The sequence below is a fragment of the Setaria italica genome, chromosome IX, assembly GCF_000263155.2.
Source record: "Setaria italica strain Yugu1 chromosome IX, Setaria_italica_v2.0, whole genome shotgun sequence".
Lineage (NCBI taxonomy): Eukaryota > Viridiplantae > Streptophyta > Magnoliopsida > Poales > Poaceae > Setaria > Setaria italica.
In genome coordinates, this window is record NC_028458.1 from 53,208,539 (window position 1) to 53,232,404 (window position 23,866).

At 42.5% G+C, this 23,866-nt stretch overlaps 2 protein-coding genes across 8 annotated transcripts; both read left to right on the forward strand.

The window, feature by feature from the left end:
* Nucleotides 1-6: 6 nt before the first annotated feature.
* On the forward strand, nucleotides 7-9,701 carry LOC101755004. Of its 2 annotated transcripts, none has more exons than XM_004985181.2 (9): nucleotides 7-442; nucleotides 1,168-1,356; nucleotides 2,136-2,228; nucleotides 2,471-2,653; nucleotides 2,746-2,848; nucleotides 2,933-3,118; nucleotides 3,835-6,254; nucleotides 7,354-7,970; nucleotides 8,828-9,701. In XM_004985181.2, the coding sequence occupies exons 1-9, from the start codon at nucleotides 242-244 to the stop codon at nucleotides 8,829-8,831; spliced, it is 3,996 nt and encodes a 1,331-aa protein (XP_004985238.1). In that variant the 5' UTR covers nucleotides 7-241; the 3' UTR covers nucleotides 8,832-9,701. The 2 variants fall into 2 exon arrangements, with proteins under 2 accessions (XP_004985238.1, XP_004985241.1); XM_004985184.2 differs by having other exon boundaries at nucleotides 7,357-7,970.
* A 3,807-nt stretch (nucleotides 9,702-13,508) lies between these two features.
* Nucleotides 13,509-22,780, forward strand: LOC101754595. Of its 6 annotated transcripts, none has more exons than XM_012842649.2 (10): nucleotides 13,512-14,071; nucleotides 14,965-15,153; nucleotides 15,784-15,876; nucleotides 16,104-16,286; nucleotides 16,379-16,481; nucleotides 16,566-16,751; nucleotides 17,472-19,318; nucleotides 20,417-21,030; nucleotides 21,264-21,362; nucleotides 21,921-22,780. In XM_012842649.2, exons 1-9 carry the CDS (start codon nucleotides 13,871-13,873, stop codon nucleotides 21,268-21,270), a joined length of 3,423 nt encoding a protein of 1,140 aa, XP_012698103.1. In that variant the 5' UTR covers nucleotides 13,512-13,870; the 3' UTR covers nucleotides 21,271-21,362; nucleotides 21,921-22,780. The 6 variants fall into 6 exon arrangements, with proteins under 6 accessions (XP_022678847.1, XP_022678845.1, XP_022678846.1 ...); XM_004985180.3 differs by having other exon boundaries at nucleotides 13,513-14,071; nucleotides 20,414-21,030; XM_022823112.1 differs by lacking the exons at nucleotides 20,417-21,030; nucleotides 21,264-21,362; nucleotides 21,921-22,780 and having other exon boundaries at nucleotides 13,509-14,071; nucleotides 17,472-18,744; nucleotides 18,894-19,010; nucleotides 19,121-19,262.
* The last annotated feature ends 1,086 nt before the right edge of the window (nucleotides 22,781-23,866 follow it).

The following is a 23,866-nucleotide window of genomic DNA, read 5'->3' on the forward strand; positions in this document are numbered from 1 at the left end:
GCCGCCAGCGCTCACTCTCCCCACGACCGCATCGATCCATAGCTCGCGCTAGGTTATCCGCCCGCCGGCCTCCCAGGGCTCCACCGGCCGGGCTCGATTCGCGCCGGGGGCGGCTGCTCCGTTCTCTGAGCCACCCGTCGCCGGCCCGCTGCTGCCGGGGTGCTCTGCGGCTGGCTGCCGCTGGTGTAGGGGTCTAGGGTTTTGTCTCCGCCAGGCGGAGGGCGCATTGGTTGGCGCGCGCATGGGGATGGTGCCCAACGGGCTCCTGCCGAATGCGTCCGCCGGGGTGACCCGGCGGCTCGACCCCGAGCGCTGGGCGGTCGCGGAGGGCCGCACTGCGGAGCTGATCGCCCGCATCCAGCCCAACGCGCACTCTGAGGGCCGGCGGCTGGCCGTGTACCACTACGTGCAGCGGCTCATCATGAGCTGCCTCTCGTGCCAGGTACAATACCTGCTTACCAAGTGACCCGATTGCTCCGGCAGGTAGTAATAGGGATTAGCTTTTGTCTGAAGAACGCTCTTGTATATGGCTGTGAGGACTGCGCTGTGTGGATGGATAGATGAAACTGCTACTGAAGAACTGACTAGAGTAACGATTGCTTAACAAAGAGGGCAATAGACCACAACCTATGCTTTACTTTCTGTTTTTCAAATGTTTGCCTGACCAACCGAAGCTGATTCTGGAGATAGAGCTCAGTTGAGATGGTGGCTTGTGGTTGCAGAAGAACAGGAGGGACTGATCACCTAACACCCATGCTTCCGGATCTGATATTTGACGATCTGTTTAGAAGCATTAGGTTTTCACACATTGGGATAACTGGCAAAAATTAATCTGTGCATTGGGGGAAGAGTATGAATTGAGATCCTGGACAGCGCGTAATCGAACTGTATTTCCCTCTTTGTATTGCACCTGTGACACGGGGTGTTGCACACACCCAGTACCCTGTTATTGGAGTTTTGTGGAATCACAGAGCTGACCTATGCCAATAAGACGTTATGAAGAACTGCATGTCTTAGCCAGAAGAGTTCTAGTAATTTCTGTTTGATAGTCATAAACTCATAAATCAATAGCCACAGAGCTGATCTCTGTTCTAGTAATGTCTTCAGTATTGAATTATCCAGTTGATTTAATGTGCTTCACAGAGAATGATCTCTTTCTGTCTACAGGTTTTTACCTTCGGGTCAGTACCTCTCAAGACTTACTTACCTGATGGTGACATTGATGTCACTGCTTTTAGTAATAGTGAAGACTTAAATGAAACTTGGGCAAATCTTGTCCGGGATGTGTTGGAGCGTGAAGAGAAGAGTGAAAATGCTGAATTTCATGTAAAAGAAGTCCAGTATATTCAGGCAGAGGTAATTTTCCGTGTGATAATTTCAGAGTTTTTTTTTCTTTTGCTGTTGTATAGGCATCAGAATTACCTCCATATGAAGTTACTCCTCAGCTAATTGCTAACTACTCCATCCATTCCAAATTATAAGTTGTTTTAGCTTTGTCCTAAGTCAAACGTATCTAACTTTTACCAAATTTCTATAAAAATGTACTAACATAATGTAAACGCATAACCGATACATATTATACATGGTGTATCTAATCGAAGTAGTATGATGTTCTAGATATTTGTGCATTTTTCTATAAACTTGGTCAAAGCTAGAGAAGTTTGACTTAGGACAGAGCTAAAAGGACTTATAATTTGGAATGGGGGGAGTATGTACATGTTAGTAGAGTTTCATTTAGCATTGTACCTGCATTTATGACTTTACAATTGTGTTGAAGTTATTACCAGAAGTTGCCCATTGTCCTTTGTGCTATATGAATTAAGGCAGAACAGAAACTAACACATAATCTTAGTTAAACTTCATTTTAGTAATATGGCCATTGCTCCTTTACACAGTTCTTCGCACCATATGGTGTGGCCAAATAGCTATTCTAATCTATTAGTATCATTTAGGAGGATTACACATCTGGAGACACTTCTAGCATCCTTCTAATTACACATATATGCATCCAGTATCATTTTATTGCTCTCCTCTTGTATCTTCTTTTGGGGAATGTGTCACCTTTAATGATTGGGCACTTATATTATTTTATTTCTCACGCATGTGTCCTCATATGTTTAATGTATTATGCACAGGTCAAGATTATTAAGTGTCTTGTGGAAAACATTGTTGTCGACATCTCATTTAATCAAGTTGGTGGACTATGTACACTTTGTTTTCTTGAACAGGTATGTTCTTATTTTCGAAGTCCAGCTTAATTTATATATCCTTGATTTGTGGCTCTTGTTGGGTTTCAACTCTAGCCTACCCCAACTTGCTTGGGACTGAAAGGCTATGTTGTTGTTGTATATCTTATATGGTAAGGAATTTATATTGACTTGATAGCTGTGCTTATTGCATGTAGCACCTGGTTCATATATGCTTGATTTTTCTGCCTGTACCTCCTTCTAATAATTCTGCATTCTAATAGATCGATAACTTGATCAGTCGAAATCATTTATTCAAGCGGAGTATCATATTGATAAAGGCATGGTGTTTCTATGAGAGTCGTATTCTTGGAGCTCATCATGGTCTTATATCTACTTACGCATTGGAGACACTGGTTCTGTACATATTTCATATATTCAACAATTCTTTTACTGGACCTCTTGAGGTGACTTACTCTCTCATCTTTGATTTTTCTATTTGCGCATGTGCAGGTGACTTACTCTCTTTTTTTTGAATTTTCTATTTGTGCATGTGCAGGTTTTGTACCGTTTCTTAGAATTTTTCAGCAACTTTGATTGGGAGAAATTTTGTTTGAGCTTGTGGGGCCCAGTTCCTATACGTTCACTTCCAGATATGAGTGGTAATCTATATGTGTCACTTTATTTTGATAAATCGATGATTGATTAAAAATGGACCCTATGATCATTCATGTTATGCCATGCAGCGGAACCTCCGCGGATGGACAGTGGTGAATTGTTGCTGGACAAGTCCTTCCTGGATACCTGTAGTACTGCGTACGGAGTTGTGCCTCGCACCCAGGAGAATCAGGGTCAACCATTTGTTTCCAAACACTTCAATGTTATTGATCCTTTACGTGCAAACAATAATCTCGGAAGAAGTGTCAGCAAAGGTAACTATGGACCTACTCGATAATCTTATAGGTGAACTGAACAGAGTAAATGTTCTTTGGCTTCACCTATTTCCGTGCAATTGATGGTATACTGTGTTTGATTTAATGATTTTTTGAATGGGATTTCAATGATATCTGTAATTCATTCACTGTTGGTAATTGGTTGCCAGTTTGTCTCCTTGTGGAATGTCAGCATTCTGCTGATATATGCATATAAAGTGACCAAAAAATCAAACCACTAACGATAAAAACTCTCATTCTTTGCGACCTGTAATAGGACCTCCTTGAGCAGTGTCGCGATAGCTGTACCTACCATACTTCTATTCATTCTTACAATGTTGAGTGTGTGGTAATTAAGACGAGCAATCGATCTTACTTTGATTGCCCAGCACTTAAATATCATAAAATTCCCTTGGTGTGTAATATATTGTCTTATTGGCCATTTGATGCTAATGATAGATTCAGTCTCTTAAGAAGATTAAAGTGGTTGGTATAATAAATTCTTCCTCCTTGTACTGTATACTATATAAAGTACCCTCGTCGAAATTTTATCTTTTTGGCTGTTCGATGCTAATGATATATTCAATCTCTTATGAAGGTTCGAGTTTATTGATTGGATGACTGCCACTGTTTTTGTTATGTTCAATGAAAAGTTTGATCTCTACAAGAACAACAAAAATACATCACCTGTTGAGTTGACCTTTTTTGTTTTGCAGGCAATTTCTTTAGAATACGCAGTGCTTTTGCATATGGAGCGAAAAGGCTTGGAAAGTTACTTGAATGTCCAAAAGAAGATTTAATTACTGAATTGAATCAGTTCTTCACAAATACATGGATGAGACATGGGAGTGGAAGTCGTCCTGATGTGCCTACCCCAAGTCTTGTTGATGTGCAGCCTCAGAAAGTTGTTCCTTCTGTAGTGTCAAACAGTCACAGAAGTGTAACAGCATTGAGGAAAAAAGTTGAAAATCCTAAGCTTCTTGCTAATCAGGATAATCTTCGTGTGAATCAAGATAATTCTACTGAAGTTGGTCACAGTTATTCTGATCCTTCTCAGCAAATTCAGAAAACTGACCTACATTGTCGTAATCTGCCTAGAACAGTTAATCCTTCTGCCCCTCATGCTCAGCACCAAAAAATTTATGCAGCACAAGGCAATGCCATGGTCTCTGAACAGCTTGAAAGAAATAACTTAGCTGGATTGATGCAGGGTGAAAGGGATAAGAGAGTGCCAAATGGTCTCTTTATCAATGACAGAAATGGACAAAACAGGTCTAGATTTGCAAGAACCCGATCTAGCCCTGAACTGACAGATTCTTCTGTTGAAGGATTTCGTGGCAGGCGGACAAATGTGGTTGGTATGGAAAAATCTTTGAGGGTTGATTACAGCAGCAGAAGAAATATATTGGTTCCAGAAGTGTCTAGCAACCACAGCACTAAGTCTTCACAGGATGAATCAATGTCTTCCTTGAACAGTTCATCTCACCCTAGTGCAAAGGCAGTTTCGGACTCAAATAGTGTTTCGAGCAGCTATCGTGAAGATAATGGCTGTGTGATGAACGAAGAACTTCCTTCTGTCTCTCAATCATCGGATATGCACCATGATGAACAAGTTCTGGCTAACTTAATGGATTCCATGAAGCTGCATGGATTCAATGGACAGATTGAATTGCCAATGCAAATACCTTCTCATCTGTCTGTAGCTCATTCCCCTTTATTGGCTCCAATAGCTTTTTCACAAAAACACTTGGCTGGGGTTCCACCACCTAACTTAGTTGGGGCACAATGGTTGCCCAACATGCAGTTCCTCCATGGATTTGTTGCACCAACAACCCAATACATACACAATCCAACTTTTTCACCAAATGTTGAAGATGGCAGTGAGAGTGAGAAGCCTATTGCATCAGATGCAAACCATGATACTGGCAAAACTTGGCATGAGTATGGTGTTGGATATTCTAGACAGTTTGATCCTGAAGTGAGAGATCCTCGCATCTATGATATTGATGGGAAGGAACGCCCTTCTTTGCCTAATGGTGTACACGGTGCCCCATTGGAAAGGCAGATGGAATTCACTCTTGAGAATAATGGTGCAGATGATGAAACCTATACCAGCATGTTCCAAAATCAAACAAGTAGAGAACGCAATGTAGATTACTCTAAGCGGAGTGGTTTTGTGAACATTCCTTCTTCACAAGGCAGTTCATCCAGAGGCAAAGCTCTGGATGCTAGTTCGTGGAATGAAGTGACTGTAAATACAACAAGATCATCAAGAGACAAATGGGGAAAAAGACCTGCCTTTGCGGCACCAGGCACAACCACACGTAGCAAGACTGGTTGGCAGATGGGAAATGCCAACGATCATCTCCTAACTGAAGTTGATGATGGCCCAAGAAATGGGACAGTGGTACCAATCATTAATGAAGCTTCTGAGAGGGTAGCAGGGTCCGATTCTATTTCAACGCAATCAAGAACTAGTGTACCAAATGATTTTGATTCATCACAAATTGGCATGCCTAATCCAGTCTTTGCACCTTTTCTTATTGGTTCGCCACAGCAGAGGCAAGTTGATAACTCTGGACTGACTTTTGTTCCAACAGGTCCACCAGTTCCTTTTGTTGTCCTCCCATTTGTTCCAGGGAATAGTGATGGTTCTGGTCCCCAGTTTGAGAGAAGCGAAGGAATTGATCAGCTTCCTGCCAATATTGCTGGTCAAAATTTCAGTTTGCTCAATGATGTTCACCAACCAGATTGTGGTGCCACCTCAACAGCATCAATCAATACTATGACTGAGCCATCCGAGGAACACAAGCCTGACATCTTGAACAGTGATTTGATTGGCCATTGGCACAATCTACAGTATGGGCGACTCTGCCAGAATGCTCGTCCCCTGGGTCCTGTTCTATACCCTTTTCCGGTACCACCAATGTATTTGCAGGGCCATGCTCCATGGGATGGGCCTGGAAGACCAGCTGCCCCAAATGTTAACTGGACACAAATGATGGGTCCTGGTCAACGAGTATTTCCTGTGATGCCTCTGCAACCTGCTGCGGAACGAGGTACTGGCGTTCTCCAGCACTATGGAGAAGATGCACCTAGATACCGTGGAGGCACAGGAACGTACTTGCCAAATCCTGTAAGAACCTAAAATATCTTTCAGTCTCTTATCTCGTGCGTAGACAACTTGTTAGTAATACTATATTAAAAAAATGAAAACTAAACAAGGTTGATCATTTATTGAGCATTGCACTTTGATACATGGTTAACTGATACCAACACCGTCGCCCATGTGGTGATTTAGGCTTAATTGAAGATCGTAAGTCGTAACTATTCATTAGTTCTGTTGGATTCTGCTAGGCCAATCCGGTAATATTTGAAGTTTTAACTGGCTAATAAGGTTTATGAGTCTGCCTGGTCAGATTCGTGGGAAACATTCTCTTTATGTCATCATGAATATCATAGAGCTTGTGCTTCATCGTATAGACACAAGCATTGATCTGTTTACTATCAGGTTGCTAGCTTTGAGTCGCTTACTGGTGAAAACAGTTCTGTGCTAGCTTGTCTTAACTATTAAGTCATTGTAGATCGCTTTGAAGCTTGTATGCTAGAAACAGTTTAGTCTGAACCAGCTGTATTATTATCCTGAAGCTTGTATGCTAGAAACAATTTTGGCGCTTTTGAGCTCTATAAGAACGATACACCTCAGATATTCACTGGAACCATAGTCTTGAAAGTATTCTGAGATCGAACAGAAACATGTTAATCTTTCCAACATAGTATTCTTTCTTTGAAGGATTTTTTTTATTTGTAACCGTATTTAGTCAACTTGAAGCTCATGCGTTACCCACCATCAGAGTGAAATCATAGCATAGTAAGCTCATGCGTCCCCTTCATTGTAGCAACTTCATAAAACAAATGATTACTACTCCCTCCATATGACATTTAGGACAAAGTACAAATCATTTTTGAACTGATTAGCTTGTTCTAAATGTCATATATTTAAAAATGGAGGGAGTACAAAGTAGAAAGCTAACGAGTTCTTTTCATGACTAATGAATCAAGACATTCGGAATATGGGTGCTGTAGGGTTTTCCTTACGGTAGTTCTACCTTCTTTTCCTCTGGTCACAGTGATTTCTTTGTTACGCAAGAGATAGATTTATTAAGCAATGATTTATGAAATTGATAGTCTGGACTGCGAAATACTAAGCTGTCAATTCTGTGGCTTCTGTTCAGAAGGTTCCATTTAGGGACCGGCACTCAAATTCAAGAAACTACAGAGGAGGTTATAATGGTGACAGGAGTGACTACAGTGACAAGGAAGGAAGCTGGATAAACTCAACACAACGAAATCCAAATCGCAGCTATGGACGTAGCCAGTCGGAGAGGTCTGGCATGAGGTCTGATAGACAGGCCAATGATGAGAGTCAATCTGATAGGCAACGGCGAACTTACAGAAATGACTCATACAGGCATGAGGCGAGCTCTCAATATCTTGTGCAGGGCCAATCTTTTGGATCCGCAAGCTCTATGCGCAAACCAGGGAACGTTGCACATGGGGTTTACACACCACAATCAACAGCTTCAAATGGTGCTGGTGCTTTATCTGGCCCTCCAGGACCACCATTTTTTATGATGTACTCGTATGAACCTGGCGCAAATCATGGTCCATCCACATCTGAACCAATTGAATTTGGTTCTCTTGGGCCACTTCCTGCAGAAAATGGTGATGACATACCACGGTCCACGCGCCAAGTAATGCCTAATGGGTTTTATGGGCAAAGGCGTGGTCCATATAGGGGTGGTTCCTCTCATTCCTCTCCTGATCAACCGTCTTCACCTCAGCCTCGCAGGTAATACTATATTCTTTGTTGATCACAGTTTCTATTTTTAATGTTTAAGTATGAGCAGTCTGAAAAATCCAAATCATAACTGTATAAGGAACTTTATTTTATCTGTGAAGAAACTTGTGATTTCGATATATAAGCAAAGTAAATGCACGGTAAGCAGTTGGCACTTAAGTTACTTACCTATAGCTAAAATTAAGTAATTGACAGACAATGAGGGACCGCTGAATGGTCAAATTCGTTATGTTCTCATGAGTTGAGAAATCCGGCACATGAAATGAAAGTGCTGCCATATGCAGATTTGATAGGGTAAGCAGGAATTGAAGAGATAGTCTGCTTCGTATTTCATGTTGTTGAGAGAAAGATGCAAGCCACAGAAATAATGTTCTAAATTATTTAATTTAATTTTCATTCCTCAGTGGACCTTCCGGAGTTAAAATATTGAGAGTAGATCATTCTGGCATGGGTACTTCGTCACATTATTGTGATGGTGATAATGACCAGTAACCTCAAGTCCTCAACTTCATGCATTATGCATGTGTGCTCATTTTCTGTCACATGTGGGCTATGGCCTTCATGAAAGTCCAAAGTTACAAAGTGCAAGTGTGTTCAACTGATGCCCATAGCAGTTGGTAGTAATTAGTAAAGTGGCTCCTGATATCCAGTCTCAAAGGTAGAAATTAGTGTATAACCACATTAAACTAGCACCACATCCGAGAGACCGGGGATATGCTTGCAATGGGTAATTGTGCCACCAGCTTTTCAATTTGCTTCCATGAATTGATCTATGTATTTACTTCTAAGTATATTCAGCAACATTTGTTGTCACCAAGCTGAAATTTATGTTTCTGTTAACTTTCAAGGTAGTTGAATGATGGCATGGTCACTTGGTTCTGGCATTGAAGCCCTGAGAATGCAATATTTTGCTCCGACACTCGTGACCATGTCCTGCATGGGTTCAGACTGTTGAGGCTATCAGCAGCCAACAACAAAAGCATGTTCCCTAGCTGGTTTTTATGGTGCTGTCTGATATTTCACAAGCACTAAATAGTGAATACCATCAAAAGTCTGGTGCTTTCTGATATCTCACAAGCATTGGAATAGCGGATAGCATCAAAAGAGACATCATCATCGGCAGATTATTTTACCGGTCGCTTATGAACTTTCCTGGAACCGAAGCAACAATCTTCAGAACAAATCGTGGAACTGTCAAGCCCAGAAATCCAGAATATATATCTTCATGCAGAAATCAGAATTGAACTAAGATTATGAGCAAGGATGAATTGAGTTCTGACCTTCTCAAGGATATGTTATTAGGTTGAATGGAACCGGAACAAGCATTTCTTCGTCAAAATCAAATACAATCTTGAAAAAGCATTGGGTTTTACTACAATTATCGGGGCATTATATGGCCATGTGTAACTGAAAACTAATAAAGAGTTCTCGTTTCTAGGTAGGATCAAGATCATGTAACACATACAGCAAACTCTTCGCTTAAGTGTGCTAGGAGTTAGGTGAATCCTAGATTACCAAATCTCGTGGTGTTTCTAACTGGAGGGACATGGACACCAGGATACTCTCACGCACGCGTAAAAAAAATGATCGTCTTTATCGTCCTCTGTTCCATATGTGCGGTGCGTTCGATGTATTGGGATTCCCTCAGATTTCCCTGCCTGGGCATTCTGATGGTGTGCTGTATCGGGTATACAAAGATGTTGGCGGATCCGTTTTGACTCTTGAGAACTGGAGTCGACATGTAGTCCTGTAACAGTAAAACCTTGCAACATTGCTTCAGTAACGCGCTTCCAGTTCTTCAAGGACCAGTGCGATTTCAAGAAGTCGCGATGCTGTGTCAATGGCAACTTGCTGCTACAGCTACAGATGCGTTTTACGTATAGCGCATACATTTTAAGTTCTGAGCTCGCGTGATGGTGGTGTACATTCTCCTGATGCTTCTTAATGGCCTCTGAAAAAATATTTTCTTGGTGTACATCCTGCCATGGTAATCAGGGTACCATGATGGGCTCCTGAAGCAAACGGGTTTACTTGTGCTTGGTGTTCCGGGACTTCTCGTTCAGGTCCTGCGTGGAGTTCTTGAACCTGTTATCGAACTCGGCGTACTTCTGGTTCTCGGCTTGAGAGCGCAACAGCAAGAAAGAAAGGGTTTTCCATCAGTCAAGAGGGACAGCGAGGGAGCTTTGCAGCAAGGACAAGTCCATGGTGTTTGCATGAACTGAACAAGGTAACTGAGCGTCTGAGCACAGCAGCTGACCATTCCATTTATCCATGAACTCGAGCCGGGGAATGTCGGGGCCTGGCGTCGACTCCAACCCGGAGAAACCTGACAGGATGCCGGCTCACTGTGCGATTTGCAAATAATATGTTCCGGGCATCGGCGTGGAAACGTCAATATGTTCATCAAATGCTCACCCGCAATTCTTGTGGCCGCCCAGGTGCAGCACCTCTTCCCCGATGCCTTCCTACCCGGCTACCCCCACGACCTCGGCCACGCCTCAGGACGCCGGAGGGCTCGGGGCGGGCACACCTCGGCGCTGGCGTTGCACGCGAGCCAGAGGCACAGAGGTGCACACAAGCCTCGCCACCACCGCCAAGACTTGCACAGCGCCGACGAACCCATGAACGCTGGCGTGACGACGTGCTTCTGCAGTAGCTGGTCAAGCATGGTGTGGAGGCCCACGACAAAGGCCTTGTGGCTCTTATCGATACCCAGCCATGCGCCCATGCCTAGACCTCGGCGGTCAGCTGCCGCAGCTCCTCCTCTAGCTTGACACAGCTGCAGCGGGCGCACTCTAGCTCAACACAGGTCGGGTGCAGCTCGAGGTACAAGCAGCTTCGATGGCACACGAAGGTCGCTAAGCAACACCAATCTGATTTGCTCATTTACAGCAGTAATTTAGCTCTGCAGAAACTACAGACCTTGCAAGCAATTCCTCGAGGAGCTGATGGGCGTCGTCCATGGCACCCTCGGCCGTTGTTTCTGGGTGCTTTCTGGGGTGCTCAGCACCATAGGAGGCCACACACTGGGGCGCGGGGGAGCTACGCGTGTGCGCCTGTCTTGCGTCTTGGCACTGGCACGCACGGATGCCATGGCGCGCGGTGGGATGAGGATACCAGAGGACGGCCGCTTCACGCACGCATCAGGAGCAGCAGCGGTGCCTCCACGAGCGGCGGGAAGAGGCGTTGACTCCAGCGACGGCGACGGTCGGCGGCGTCGGGATGTAGAGGAGAACAGAAAAGTAAAAAGAAAAACTAGAGCTTGCTGCTGAGCGCGGAAAGCGCCTCTGCGCCGTTGCGGACAAACCCAATGCCAAACCGCAATTGCATCGTGATTCATCAGGCGTGTATACAACAGCATCGGCATGTAAAGTACAGTTCTTGAGATGCACTGAAACACCAAATATCTCATCTATCTGGAAAATGTGGGCACCATCAAAATGTAAATTTTTCGCATAGCTAATTACACAAGATCGTGTTTGGTCCGCAGACAGGTTGGCCAGACGCGGATGGCCGCACAACACCACTTGCACTCTCTGCAGACGGATAATGGAGACTAGTCACCACATCTTGGCCGAGTGCAGGTACACAAAGGAAAATCTGGAATCTAACGGCAACATGGATAGAGCAGCCAAACCTCAGGTCAAACGTATGGCAACCCTCATCCAACACACTGGAATGGTGGACTTATATAACCACAGCACCGGATTTACCGCGTAAGGCTCTGAGAAGCCCGACTCTACTCATCATGTGGGAGATTTGGAAAGAACGGAATGAACTCATCTTCAATTGACATGAGAGCTCAACAACGACGTTGCTAGCGAAAATCAAGGAGGAGGCATCAGCTTGGTTACTGGCGGGGCAAAAGACCTAGCGAGCGCGAGAGTAGCATGGCTAGTCGCTCGGCTGGCCCATTTTTTCTTTGTTTCTCTCCTGTAAACTCCTGCTTTATTAATGAAATAGGCACAATCTCGTACCCGTTTATTAAAAAAATAATTGCATCGTGGTGCCTAAGAAAACGAACCAAATAGAAAATTAGGCTAGGTACATAGTAATTACGTAGTTACTTAATTATATTTCGCCGAATAATCTTAAACTAGCATATCTCATTTAAACTATCTTTTTCTATTGTCGACCTCTAAATAAAGAAAAAACTATAACATTTATTTAAAGTGACTTCTTCACGTGCCTGCTATCTTGGAATGGGTAAGATGAAAAATGGCAACTCAACTGGCGCTATCATATTGTACTAAGGTGAACGCGTCAACACGTGAAAATGGTAAGTGTGGCTTAATACCATATTAAAGTAGCAGCGTGTTTGAAATGCTTGGTGGTGAGGTGGGCTGCTAAAGACGGGATGGCGATGCATTTAGTCTGATTGAAAACACCACATTGTAGCGATCTATTAGTGATATGGCTACGTTGCACTCATAATAGCATCTACAAGACTACAAGATGGAAAGTTGACGAGAAAAGAGGACAAAATCAAGCTTATCGGGTTTGATCCGAATAATCTCTACCTAATATTAAAGTGTCGTGCATTTCTTCCAACCGTCATGGTCATTTTGCAAAAAATTCTGTCATCTTTTTCTTAGTCAACCCGCAGTCCTGAGAGTTAAACCGTCATAGTTCTTGACGATTTCCAAAAAAATCCCTTTCTTCCTCGCCTGTTGTGCGTTTCTGGGGCCAGCGCCCAGCGATGTGTCCACAGCACGCAACCCCTCCTCCATCCCCACGAATCACTCAAATCACCTCCGCATGCGTGGTGCGTGCTGCCATGGCCCATGGGAGGTTGCGCTGGGAGAGAAGAGAGGTCGAATCCTAGCCGCTGGAGTATTTCGATTCGTATTCTCTGTCGTACCCAACAAAAACTTCTTTGATTCGTACTCAACAAGAACTTCTTTGATTTGGTATTTTTATGATCTATTATAAATAGTGGAGAATAGTTAAGGTGAGATGTGATACGTGTTCACAAAAGAGGATCACGTCTTTTATAAATAGGGTCCATTAAATTATAATGTTTCAACTTGTAACCATGTTCAGTAAATTATGATCTAATCTATATGACCTAGAAATTAAGATTTAGATGTGTGATTATTATATTTAGATGCGTGATTATAAGCTAGAAGTATCTCCAGTACCGTACACTTTAATTCAATTGGCCACGAATTTCTCAAAAATCAAAAATCCCCATTCCACAAGCATTGAGCCAAGGCACTGCCCATGTGGTCACGTCTCATTGACGTATTAGAGATGCCGAGTCTGTTTGGTTGCTACACTATGGTTGTCAACGTTTGCAACATTTTCTCGCCAAACTCGAGTAAGATTAGCTCATCAAATTGTTTGCCAAAATTTGACTGCTTTTCTTAGTCAGTGGAATCAAGTGGTAGAATTTGTTAATACAACCAAACAACTGCTAAAACTTAATCAAATTTGCCTAAACTTATGCTAGGGTAAAGTGTGTCAGGTTTTGACTTCAAACCAAACAGATCCGTCGTAGAGGTCGGGTCGGCCGGCCGGCCTCTTCCCGGCACATTCCCACGGCCCAAACCAAACACCGACCCGCACGTCTCCTCCTCCTCCCCTTTCCGGCTCTCCCCAGCTCAATCAACCCTTCCGGCCTTCCCCTCCCCTCCTCCACGCCGACCACTCCCCTCCTCATCGCCGCCGATCACTCTCCCCACAACCGCATCGATCCAAAGCTCGCTCTAGGTTATCCGCCCGTCCGCTTCCCGGGGCTCCACCGGCCCGGCTCGATTCGCGCCGGGGGTGGCTGCTCCGTGCTCTGAGCCACCCGTCGCCGCTGTAGCCCGCTGCTGCGGGGAGTGCTCCTCTGTTGGCTGCCGCTGGTGTAGGGGTCCAGGGTTTTGTCTTCGCCAGGCGGAGGGCGCATGGGGATGGTGCCCAACGGGCTCCTGCCGAATGCGTCCACCGGGGTGACCCGGCGGCTCGACCCCGAGCGCTGGGCGGTCGCGGAGGGCCGCACTGCTGAGCTGATCGCGCGCATCCAGCCCAACGCACACTCCGAGGGTCGGAGACTGGCCGTGTACCACTACGTGCAGCGGCTCATAATGAACTGCCTCTCGTGCCAGGTACAGTAACTGCTTACCAAGTGACCCGATTGCTACGGCAGGTAGTAATAGGGATTAGCTTTTGTCTGAAGGAGAACGCTCTTGTATATGGCTGTGAGGACTGCGCTGTGGGGATGGATATATGAAACTGCTGCTGAAGAACCGACTAGAGTAACGATTGCTTAACAAAGAGGGTGCTAGACCATAACCGATGCTTTACTTTCTGTTTTTCAAATGTTTGCCTGACAAACAGAAGCTGATTCTGGAGAGAGAGCTCACTTGAGATGGTGACTCATGGTTACAGAAGAACAGGAGGGACTCTGATCACCTAACACCCATACTTCCGGTTCTGATATTTGACGATCTGTTTAGATGTATTAGGTTTTCATACAATGGGATGACTAGCAAAAATTAAGCTGCGCATTGGGGGAAGAGTATGAATGGAGATCCTGGACAGTGTGTAATCAAACTGTATTTTCCTCTTTTTTTATTGCATTCCTATGACACAGGGTGTTGCACACATCCAGTACCCTGTTACTGAAGTTTTGTGGAACCACAGAACTAACCTCTGCCAATAATACGATATGAAGAACTTGCATGTTTTAGCCAGAAGAGTTCTAGTAATTTCTGTTTGATAGTCATAAATCAGTAGCCATATGTGGATGTCTGAAAATTATGGCTTGTCTGATGGCATGAGGATTTGCTATACAGCCTAGCTGGTGCATTGAGATACCACTTTTATCTTATTGCATTCATGTTTCTTGGATGATTGAAAAAGACATTTCCATAAGCCTTATGCATGTCAAGGGGAATTTTACACTAGCATTTCGGAAATTCCTTGCTCTTGTCTTCAGTACTGAATTATCTTGTTGATTAAATGTGCTTCACAGAGAATGATCTCTTTGTGTCTACAGGTTTTTACCTTCGGGTCAGTCCCTCTCAAGACTTACTTACCTGATGGTGACATTGATGTCACTGCTTTTAGTAATAGTGATGAATTAAAGGAGATTTGGGCAAATCTTGTCCGGGATGCGTTGGAGCGTGAAGAGAAGAGTGGAAATTCTGAATTTCATGTAAAAGAAGTCCAGTATATTCAGGCAGAGGTAATTTTCCCTTTTATAATTTCAGAGTGATTTTTTTCCTTTTGCTGTTGTATAGGCATCAGAATTACCTCCATACGAAATTGGTCGTCTGCTAATTGCTGTTGTAGATATTTGTGCATTTTTCTATAAACTTGGTCAAAGCTACAGAAGTTTGACTTAGGATAAAGCTAGAATGACTTATAATTTGTAACAGAGGGAGTACGTACATATAGTAGAGTTTCATTAGCATTGTACCTTCATTTATGACATTACGATTGTGTGAAGTTATTACCAGAAGTTGCCTATTGTACTTTGTGCTATATGAATTGAGGCAGAACAGAAACGAATACAAGATCTTAAGTTAAACTTCAGTTTAGTAATATGGCCATTGCTCTTTCACTCAGTTCTATGCACCATATGGTGTGGCCAAATAGCTGAAGTCTAATCTATTAGTATCGTTTAGGAGGATTATGCATCTGAAGACACTTCTAGCATCCTTCTAAGTACACAAATATGTATCCAGTGTCATTTTATCGCTGATCGCTCTCCTCTTGTATCTTCTTTTGGGAATATGTCACCGTTAATGATTTGGCACTTTTATTTTATTCTCCACTCATTTGTATCCTCGTATGTTTTATGTATCATGCATAGGTCAAGATTATTAAGTGTCTTGTGGAAAACATTGCTGTCGACATCTCATTTAATCAAGTTGGTGGACTATGTACACTTTGTTTTCTTGAAGAGGTATGTTCTTATTTTCGAAGTCTAGCTTAATTTGTATATCCAGACAATGTGCTTGAAATTTTACCATTTATATCTTGTACGGTAAGGAACTTATATTGACTTGATAGCTGTGCTTATTGCATATAGCACCTGGTTCAGATATGCTTGATTTTTTTTTGGAACTGATGCTTGATTTTTTTTTTGCCCGTACCACCTTGTAATGATTCTGCATTCTAAACTTCTAATAGATCGACAACTTGATCAGTCGAAATCATTTGTTCAAGCGGAGTATCATATTGATAAAGGCATGGTGTTACTTTGAAAGTCGTATTCTTGGAGCTCACCATGGTCTTATATCTACTTACGCATTGGAGACGTTGGTTCTGTACATATTTCATATATTCAACAATTCTTTTACTGGACCTCTTGAGGTGACTTACTCTCTTGTCTTTGATTTTTCTATTTGTGCATGTGAAGGTGACTTACTCTATTGTCTTTGATTTTTCTATTTGTGCATTTGCAGGTTATGTATCGTTTCTTAGAATTTTTCAGCAACTTTGATTGGGAGAAATTTTGTTTGAGCTTGCGGGGCCCAGTTCCTATAAGTTCACTTCCAGATATGACTGGTAATCTATACGTATAACTTTATTTTGATAAATCCATGATTGATTAAAAATGGTCCTTTCTATCATTCATGTGATGTCATGCAGCGGAACCTCCGCGGATGGACAGTGGTGAATTGTTGCTGGACAAGTCCTTCCTGGATACCTGTAGCACTGCATATGGAGTTGTGCCTCGCACCCAGGAGAATCAGGGTCGACCATTTGTTTCCAAACACTTCAATATTATTGATCCTTTACGTGCAAACAACAATCTCGGAAGAAGTGTCAGCAAAGGTAACTATGGACCTACTTTAAGATCATCTTACAGGTGAAAAGAACAGAGTAAAAATTCTTTGGCTTCACCTATTTCCGAGCAATTGATGGTATACTGTGGTTGATTTAATGCTTTTTTGAACGGGATTTCTATGATATCCGCAATACATTCACTGTTGGTAATTGGTTGCTAGTTTGTCTCCTTGTGAAATGTTAGCATTCTACTGATATATGCATATAAAGTGACCAACAAATCAAACCACTAATGATAAGAACTTCATTATTTGCGACCTGTAATAGGACCTCCTTGAGCAGTGTTGGGATAGCCATACCTGCCATACTTCTATTCATTCTTACAATGTTGAGTATGTGGTAATTAAGAGCAGCAATTGATTTTACTTTGATTGTCTGGCACTTAAATATCATAAATTTTTCGTTGGTGTGTAATCTTTTATCTTATTGGCCATTGAATGCTAATGATAGATTCAGTCTCTTAATAACATTCATGTGTTTGATACAATAATTTTTCCTCCTTGTGCTGTATACTCTGAAAAGTACCCTCATCAATATTTTATCTTTTTGGCAGTTCGATGCTAATGATAGGTTCAATCTCTTAAGAAGGTTCAAGTATATGGATTGGATGACTACCACTGTTTTGGTTATGTTCAGTGAAAAGTTTGATCTCTACAAGAACAACAAAAATACATCACCTGTTGAGTTGATCTTTTTTATATTTTGCAGGCAATTTCTTTAGAATACGCAGTGCTTTTGCATATGGAGCGAAAAGGCTGGGAAAGTTACTTGAATGTCCAAAAGAAGATTTAATTACTGAATTGAATCAGTTCTTCACAAATACATGGATAAGACATGGGAGTGGAAATCGTCCTGATGTGCAGCCTCTGAAAGTTGTTCCTTCTGTAGCGTCGAACAGTGACAGCAACCACAACACCAAATCTTCACAGGATGAATCAGTGTCTTCCTTGAGCAGTTCATCTCACCCTAGTGCAAAGGCAGTTTCTGACTCAAATAGTGTTTCGAGCAGCTATCGTGAAGATAATGGTTGTGTGATGAACGAAGAACTTCCTTCTGTCTCTGAATCATCAGATATGCGCCATGATGAACAAGTTCTGGCCAATTTAATGGATTCCGTGAAGTTGCATGGATCCAATGAACAGATTCAATTGCCAATGCAAATATCTTCTCATCTGTCTGTAGCACATTCCCCTTTATTGGCTCCAATAGCTTTTTCACAAAAGCACTTGGCTGGGGTTCAACCACCTAACTTAGTTGGGGCACCATGGTTGCCCAATATGCAGTTCCTCCATGGATTTGTTACACCAACCCAATACATACACAATCCAAATTTGGCACCAAATGTTGAAGATGGCAGTGAGAATGAGAAGCCTATTACATCGGATGCAAACCATGATACTGACAAAACTTGGCATCAGTATGGTATTGGATATTCTAGACAATTTGATCCTGAAGTGAGAGATCCTCGCATCTATGATATTGATGGGAAGGAACGTCCTTCTTTTCCTAATGGTGTACACGGTGCCCCCTTGGAAAGGCATATGGAATTCACTCATGAGAATAATGGTGCAGATGATGAAACCTATAACAGCATGTTCCAGAATCAAACAAGTAGAGAAGGCAATGTAGATTACTCTAAGAGGAGTGGTTGTGTGAACGCTTCGCATGGCAGTTCATCCAGAGGCAAAGCTCTGGATGCTAGTTCATGGGATGAAGTTTCTGTAAATACAACAAGGTCATCAAGAAACAAATGGGGAAAAGAACCTGGCTTTGCGGCACCGGCCACATCCACACATAGCAAGACTGGTGGGCAGATGGGAAATGCCAATGATCATCTCCCAACTGAAGTTGACGATGGCCCTAGAAATGGGACACTGGTACCAATCATTAATGAAACTTCTGAGATAGTAGCAGGGTCCGATTCTTTTTCAACACAAACAAGAACTAGTGCACCTTTTCTTTTTGGTTCGCCACATCAGAGGCAAGCTGATAACTCTGGACTGACTTTTGTTCCAACAGGCACACCAGTTCCTTTTGCTGTCCTCCCATTTATTCCAGGGAATAGCAATGGTTCTGGTCCCCAGTTTGAGAAAAGCGATGGAATTGATCAGCTTTCTGCCAAAATTGCAGGTCAAAATTTCTGTTTGCTTAGTGATGTTCACCAACCAGATTCTGGTGCTACCTCTACAGCATCAATCAGTACTATGACTGAGCCATCTGGGGAACACAAGCCTGACATCTTGAAAGGTGATCTCGTTAACCATCGGCACAATCTTCAGTATGCGCGACTCTGTCAGAATGCTCGTTCCATGGGTCCTGTTCTATACCCTTTTCCGGTACCACCAATGTATTTGCAGGGCCATGCGCCATGGGATGGGCCTGGAGGACCAGTTGCACCAAATGTTAACTGGACACAAATGATTGGTCCTGGTCAACGAGTACTTCCTGTGATGCCTCTGCAACCTGCTGCGGAAAGAGGTACTGGCGTTTTCCAGCACTATGGAGAAGATGCACCCAGATACCGTGGAGGCACAGGAACGTACTTGCCAAATCCTGTAAGAATCTAAGATATCTTTTAGCATCTTATCTCGTGCATAGACAACTTGTTAGTAATAACATATTAAAAAAATGAAAACTAAACAAGGTTGATCATTTATTGAGCATTACACTTTTGATACATGGTTAATTGATACCAATACTGTCGCCCATTTAGGTGATTTAATTGCTCATATGAAGATCGGAAGTCGTAACTACTCATTAGTTCTGTTAGATTCTGCTAGGCCAGTCTGGTACATTTTTAACGGGCTAGTAAGATTTATGAGTCTACCTGGTCAGATTCGTGGGAAAGATTCCCTTTATGTCATCATGAATATCATAGAGCTTGTGCTTCATCGTATAGACACAAGCATTGATCTGTTTACTATCAGGTTGCTAGCTTTGAGTCGCTTACTGGTAAAAACAGTTCTGTGCTAGCTTGTCTTGACTATTAAGTCATTGTAGATCGCTTTGAACCTTGTATGCTAGAAACAGTTTAGTCTGAACCAGCTGTATTATTATCCTGAAGCTTGTATGCTAGAAACAATTTTGGCGCTTTTGAGCTCTATAAGAACGATACACCTCAGATATTCACTGGAACCATAGTCTTGAAAGTATTCTGAGATCGAAAAGAAACATGTTAATCTTTCCAACATAGTATTCTTTTTTTGAACGATTTTTTTTTATTTGTAACTGTATTTAGTCAACTTGAAACTCATGCGTTACCCACCATCAGAGTGAAATCATAGCATAGTAAGCTCATGTATCCCCTTCATTGTACAACTTCCTAAAACAAATGGTTACTAATCCCTCCATATGACATTTAGGACAAAGTAGAAATCATTTTTTAACTAATTAGCTTGTCCTAAATGTCATATGTTTAAAAATGGAGGGAGTACAAAGTAGAAAACTAATGAGTTCTTTTCATGACTGATGAGTCAAGACATTTGGAATATGGGTGCTGCTGGGTTTTCCTACGGTAGTTCTACCTTCTTTTCCTCTGGTCACAGTGATTTCTTTGTTTCGCAAGAGATAGATTTATTAAGCAATGATTTATGAAATTGATAGTCTGGACTGCGAAATACTAAGCCGTCAATTCTGTGGCTTCTGTTCAGAAGGTTCCATTTAGGGACCGGCACTCAAATTCAAGAAACTACAGAGGAGGTTATAATGGTGACAGGAGTGACTACAGTGATAAGGAAGGAAGCTGGATAAACTCAACACAACGAAATCCAAATCGCAGCTATGGACGTAGCCAGTCGGAGAGGTCTGGCATGAGGTCTGATAGACAGGCCAATGATGAGAGTCAATCTGATAGGCAACGGCGAACTTACAGAAATGACTCATACAGGCATGAGGCGAGCTCTCAATATCTTGTGCAGGGCCAATCTTTTGGATCCGCAAGCTCTATGCGCAAACCAGGGAACATTGCACATGGGGTTTACACACCACAATCAACAGCTTCAAATGGTGCTGGTGCTTTATCTGGCCCTCCAGGACCACCATTTTTTATGATGTACTCGTATGAATCTGGCGCAAATCATGGTCCATCCACATCTGAACCAATTGAATTTGGTTCTCTTGGGCCACTTCCTGCAGAAAATGGTGATGACATACCACGGTCCACGCGCCAAGTAATGCCTAATGGGTTTTATGGGCAAAGGCGTGGTCCATATAGGGGTGGTTCCTCTCATTCCTCTCCTGATCAACCGTCTTCACCTCAGCCTCGCAGGTAATACTATAATCTTTGTTGATCACTGTTTCTATTTTTAATGTTTAAGTATGAGCAGTCTGAAAAATCCAAATCATAACTGTTTAAGGAAAAATCCAAATCATAACTGTATAAGGAACTTTATTTTATCTGTGAAGAAACTTGTGATTTCGATATATAAGCAGTGTAAATGCACGGTAAGCAGTTGCCACTAGTAAGTTACTTACCTATAACTAACATTAAGTAATTGACAGACAATGAGGCACCGCTGGAAGGTCAAATTCGTTATGTTCTCATGAGTTGAGAAATCCGGCACACGAAATGAAAGTGCTGCTATGTGCAGATTTGATAGGGTAAGCAGGAATTGAAGAGATAGTCTGCTTCGTATTTCATGTTGTTGAGAGAAAAGATGCAAGCCACGGAAATAATGTTCTAAATTATTTAATTTAATTTTCATTCCTCAGTGGATCTTCCAGAGTTAAAATATTGAGAGTAGATCATTCTGGCATGGGTACTTCGTCACATTATTGTGATGGTGATAATGACCAGTAACCTCAAGTCCTCAACTTCATGCATTATGCATGTGTGCTCATTTTCTGTCACATGTGGGCTATGGCCTTCATGAAAGTCCAAAGTATTTACAAAGTGCAAGTGTGTTCAACTGATGCCCATAGCAGTTGGTAGTAATTAGTAAAGTGGCTCCTGATATCCGGTCTCAAAGGTAGAAATTAGTGTATAAGCACATTAAACTAGCACCACATCCGGGAGACCGGGGATATGCTTGCAATGGGTAATTGTGCCACCAGCTTTTCAATTTGCTTCCATGAATTGATCTAAGTATTTTCTTCTAAGTATATTCAGCAACATTTGTTGTCACCAAGCTGAAATTTATGTTTCTGTTAACTTTCAAGGTAGTTGAATGATGGCATGGTCACTTGGTTCTGGCATTGAAGCCCTGAGATAGCAATATTTTGCTCTGACACTCGTGACCATGTCCTGCATGAGTTCAGACGGTTGAGGCCATCAGCAGCCAACAACAAAAGCATGTGCCCTAGCTGGTTTTTATGGTGCTGTCTGATATTTCACAAGCACTAAATAGTGAATACCATCAAAAGTATGGTGTTTTCTGATATCTCACAAGCATTGGAATAGCGGATAGCATGAAAAGAGACATCATCATCGGCAGATTATTTTACCGGTCGCTTATGAACTTTCCTGGAACCGAAGCAACGATCTTCAGAACAAATCGTGGAACTGTGAAGCCCAGAAATCCAGAATATATATCTTCATGCAGAAATCAGAATTGAACTAAGATTATGAGCAAGGATGAATTGAGTTCTGACCTTCTCAAGGATATGTTATTAGGTTGAATGGAACCGGAACAAGCATTTCTTCGTCAAAATCAAATACAATCTTGAAAAAGCATTGGGTTTTACTACAATTATCGGGGCATTATATGGCCATGTGTAACTGAAAGGTAATAAAGAGTTCTCGTTTCTAGGTAGGATCAAGATCATGTAACACATACAGCAAACTCTTCACTTAAGTGTGCTAGGAGTTAGGTGAATCCTAGATTACCAATTCTCGTGGTGTTTCTAGCTGGAGGGACATGGACTCCAGGATACTCTCACGCACGAGTAAAAAAAATGATCGTCTTTATCGTCCTCTGTTCCATATGTGCGGTGCGTTCAATGTATTGGGATTCCCGCATATTTCCCTGCCTGGGCATTCTGATGGTGTGCTGTATCGGGTATACAGAGATGTTGGCGTATCCGTTTTGACTCTTGAGAACTCGAGTCGACATACAGTCCTGTAACAGTAAAACCTTGCAACATTGCTTCAGTAACGCACTTCCAGTTCTTCAAGGACCAGTGCAATTTCAAGAAATCGCGATGCTATGTCAATGGCAACTTGCTGCTACAGCTACAGATGCGTTTTACGTATAGCGCATACATCTTAAGTTCTGAGCTCGCGTGATGGTGTACTTTCTCCTGATGCTCCTTATTGGCCTCTGAAAAAATATTTTCTTGGTGTACATCCTGCCATGGTAATCAGGGTACCATGATGGGCTCCTGAAGCAAACGGGTTTACTTGTGCTTGGTGTTCCGGAACTTCTCGTGCAGGTCCTGCGTGGAGTTCTTGAACCTGTTATCGAACTCGGCGTACTTCTGGTTCTCGGCTTGAGAGCGCAACAGCAAGAAAGAAAGGGTTTTCCATCAGTCAAGAGGGACAGCGAGAGAGCTTTGCAGCAAGGATAAGTTCATCGTGGACTTATATAACCACAACACCGAATTTACCGCGTAAGGCTCTGAGAAGTCTGACTCTACTCATCATGTGGGAGATTTGGAAAGAACGGAATGAGCGCATCTTCAATGGACATGAGAGCTCAACAACGACGTTGCTGGCGAAAATCAAGAAGGAGGCGTCAGCTTGGCTACTAGCGGGGCAAAAGATCTAACATTACTTCTAGCGCGAGAGTAGCACGGCTAGTCACTCGGCTGGTCGTTTTTTTCTTTACCTTTGTTTCTTTCCTGCAAACTCCTGCTCTATTAATGAAATAGGCACAATCTCGTGCCCGTTCGTTAAAAAAAATAATTACATCGTGGCGACTCAGAAAATGAACCAAATAGGCTAGGTATATGTAATTACGTAGTTACTTAATTATATTTCGCCAAATAATCTTAAACTAGCATATCTCATTTAAACTATCCTTTTTCTATTGTCGACTTCTAAATAAAAAAAACTGTAACATTCATTTAAAGTGACTTTTTACATGCTTGCTACCTTGGGACGGGTAAGATGAAAAATGGTAACTCCCTGTCACTATCATATTATACTAAGGTGAACGTGTTATTTA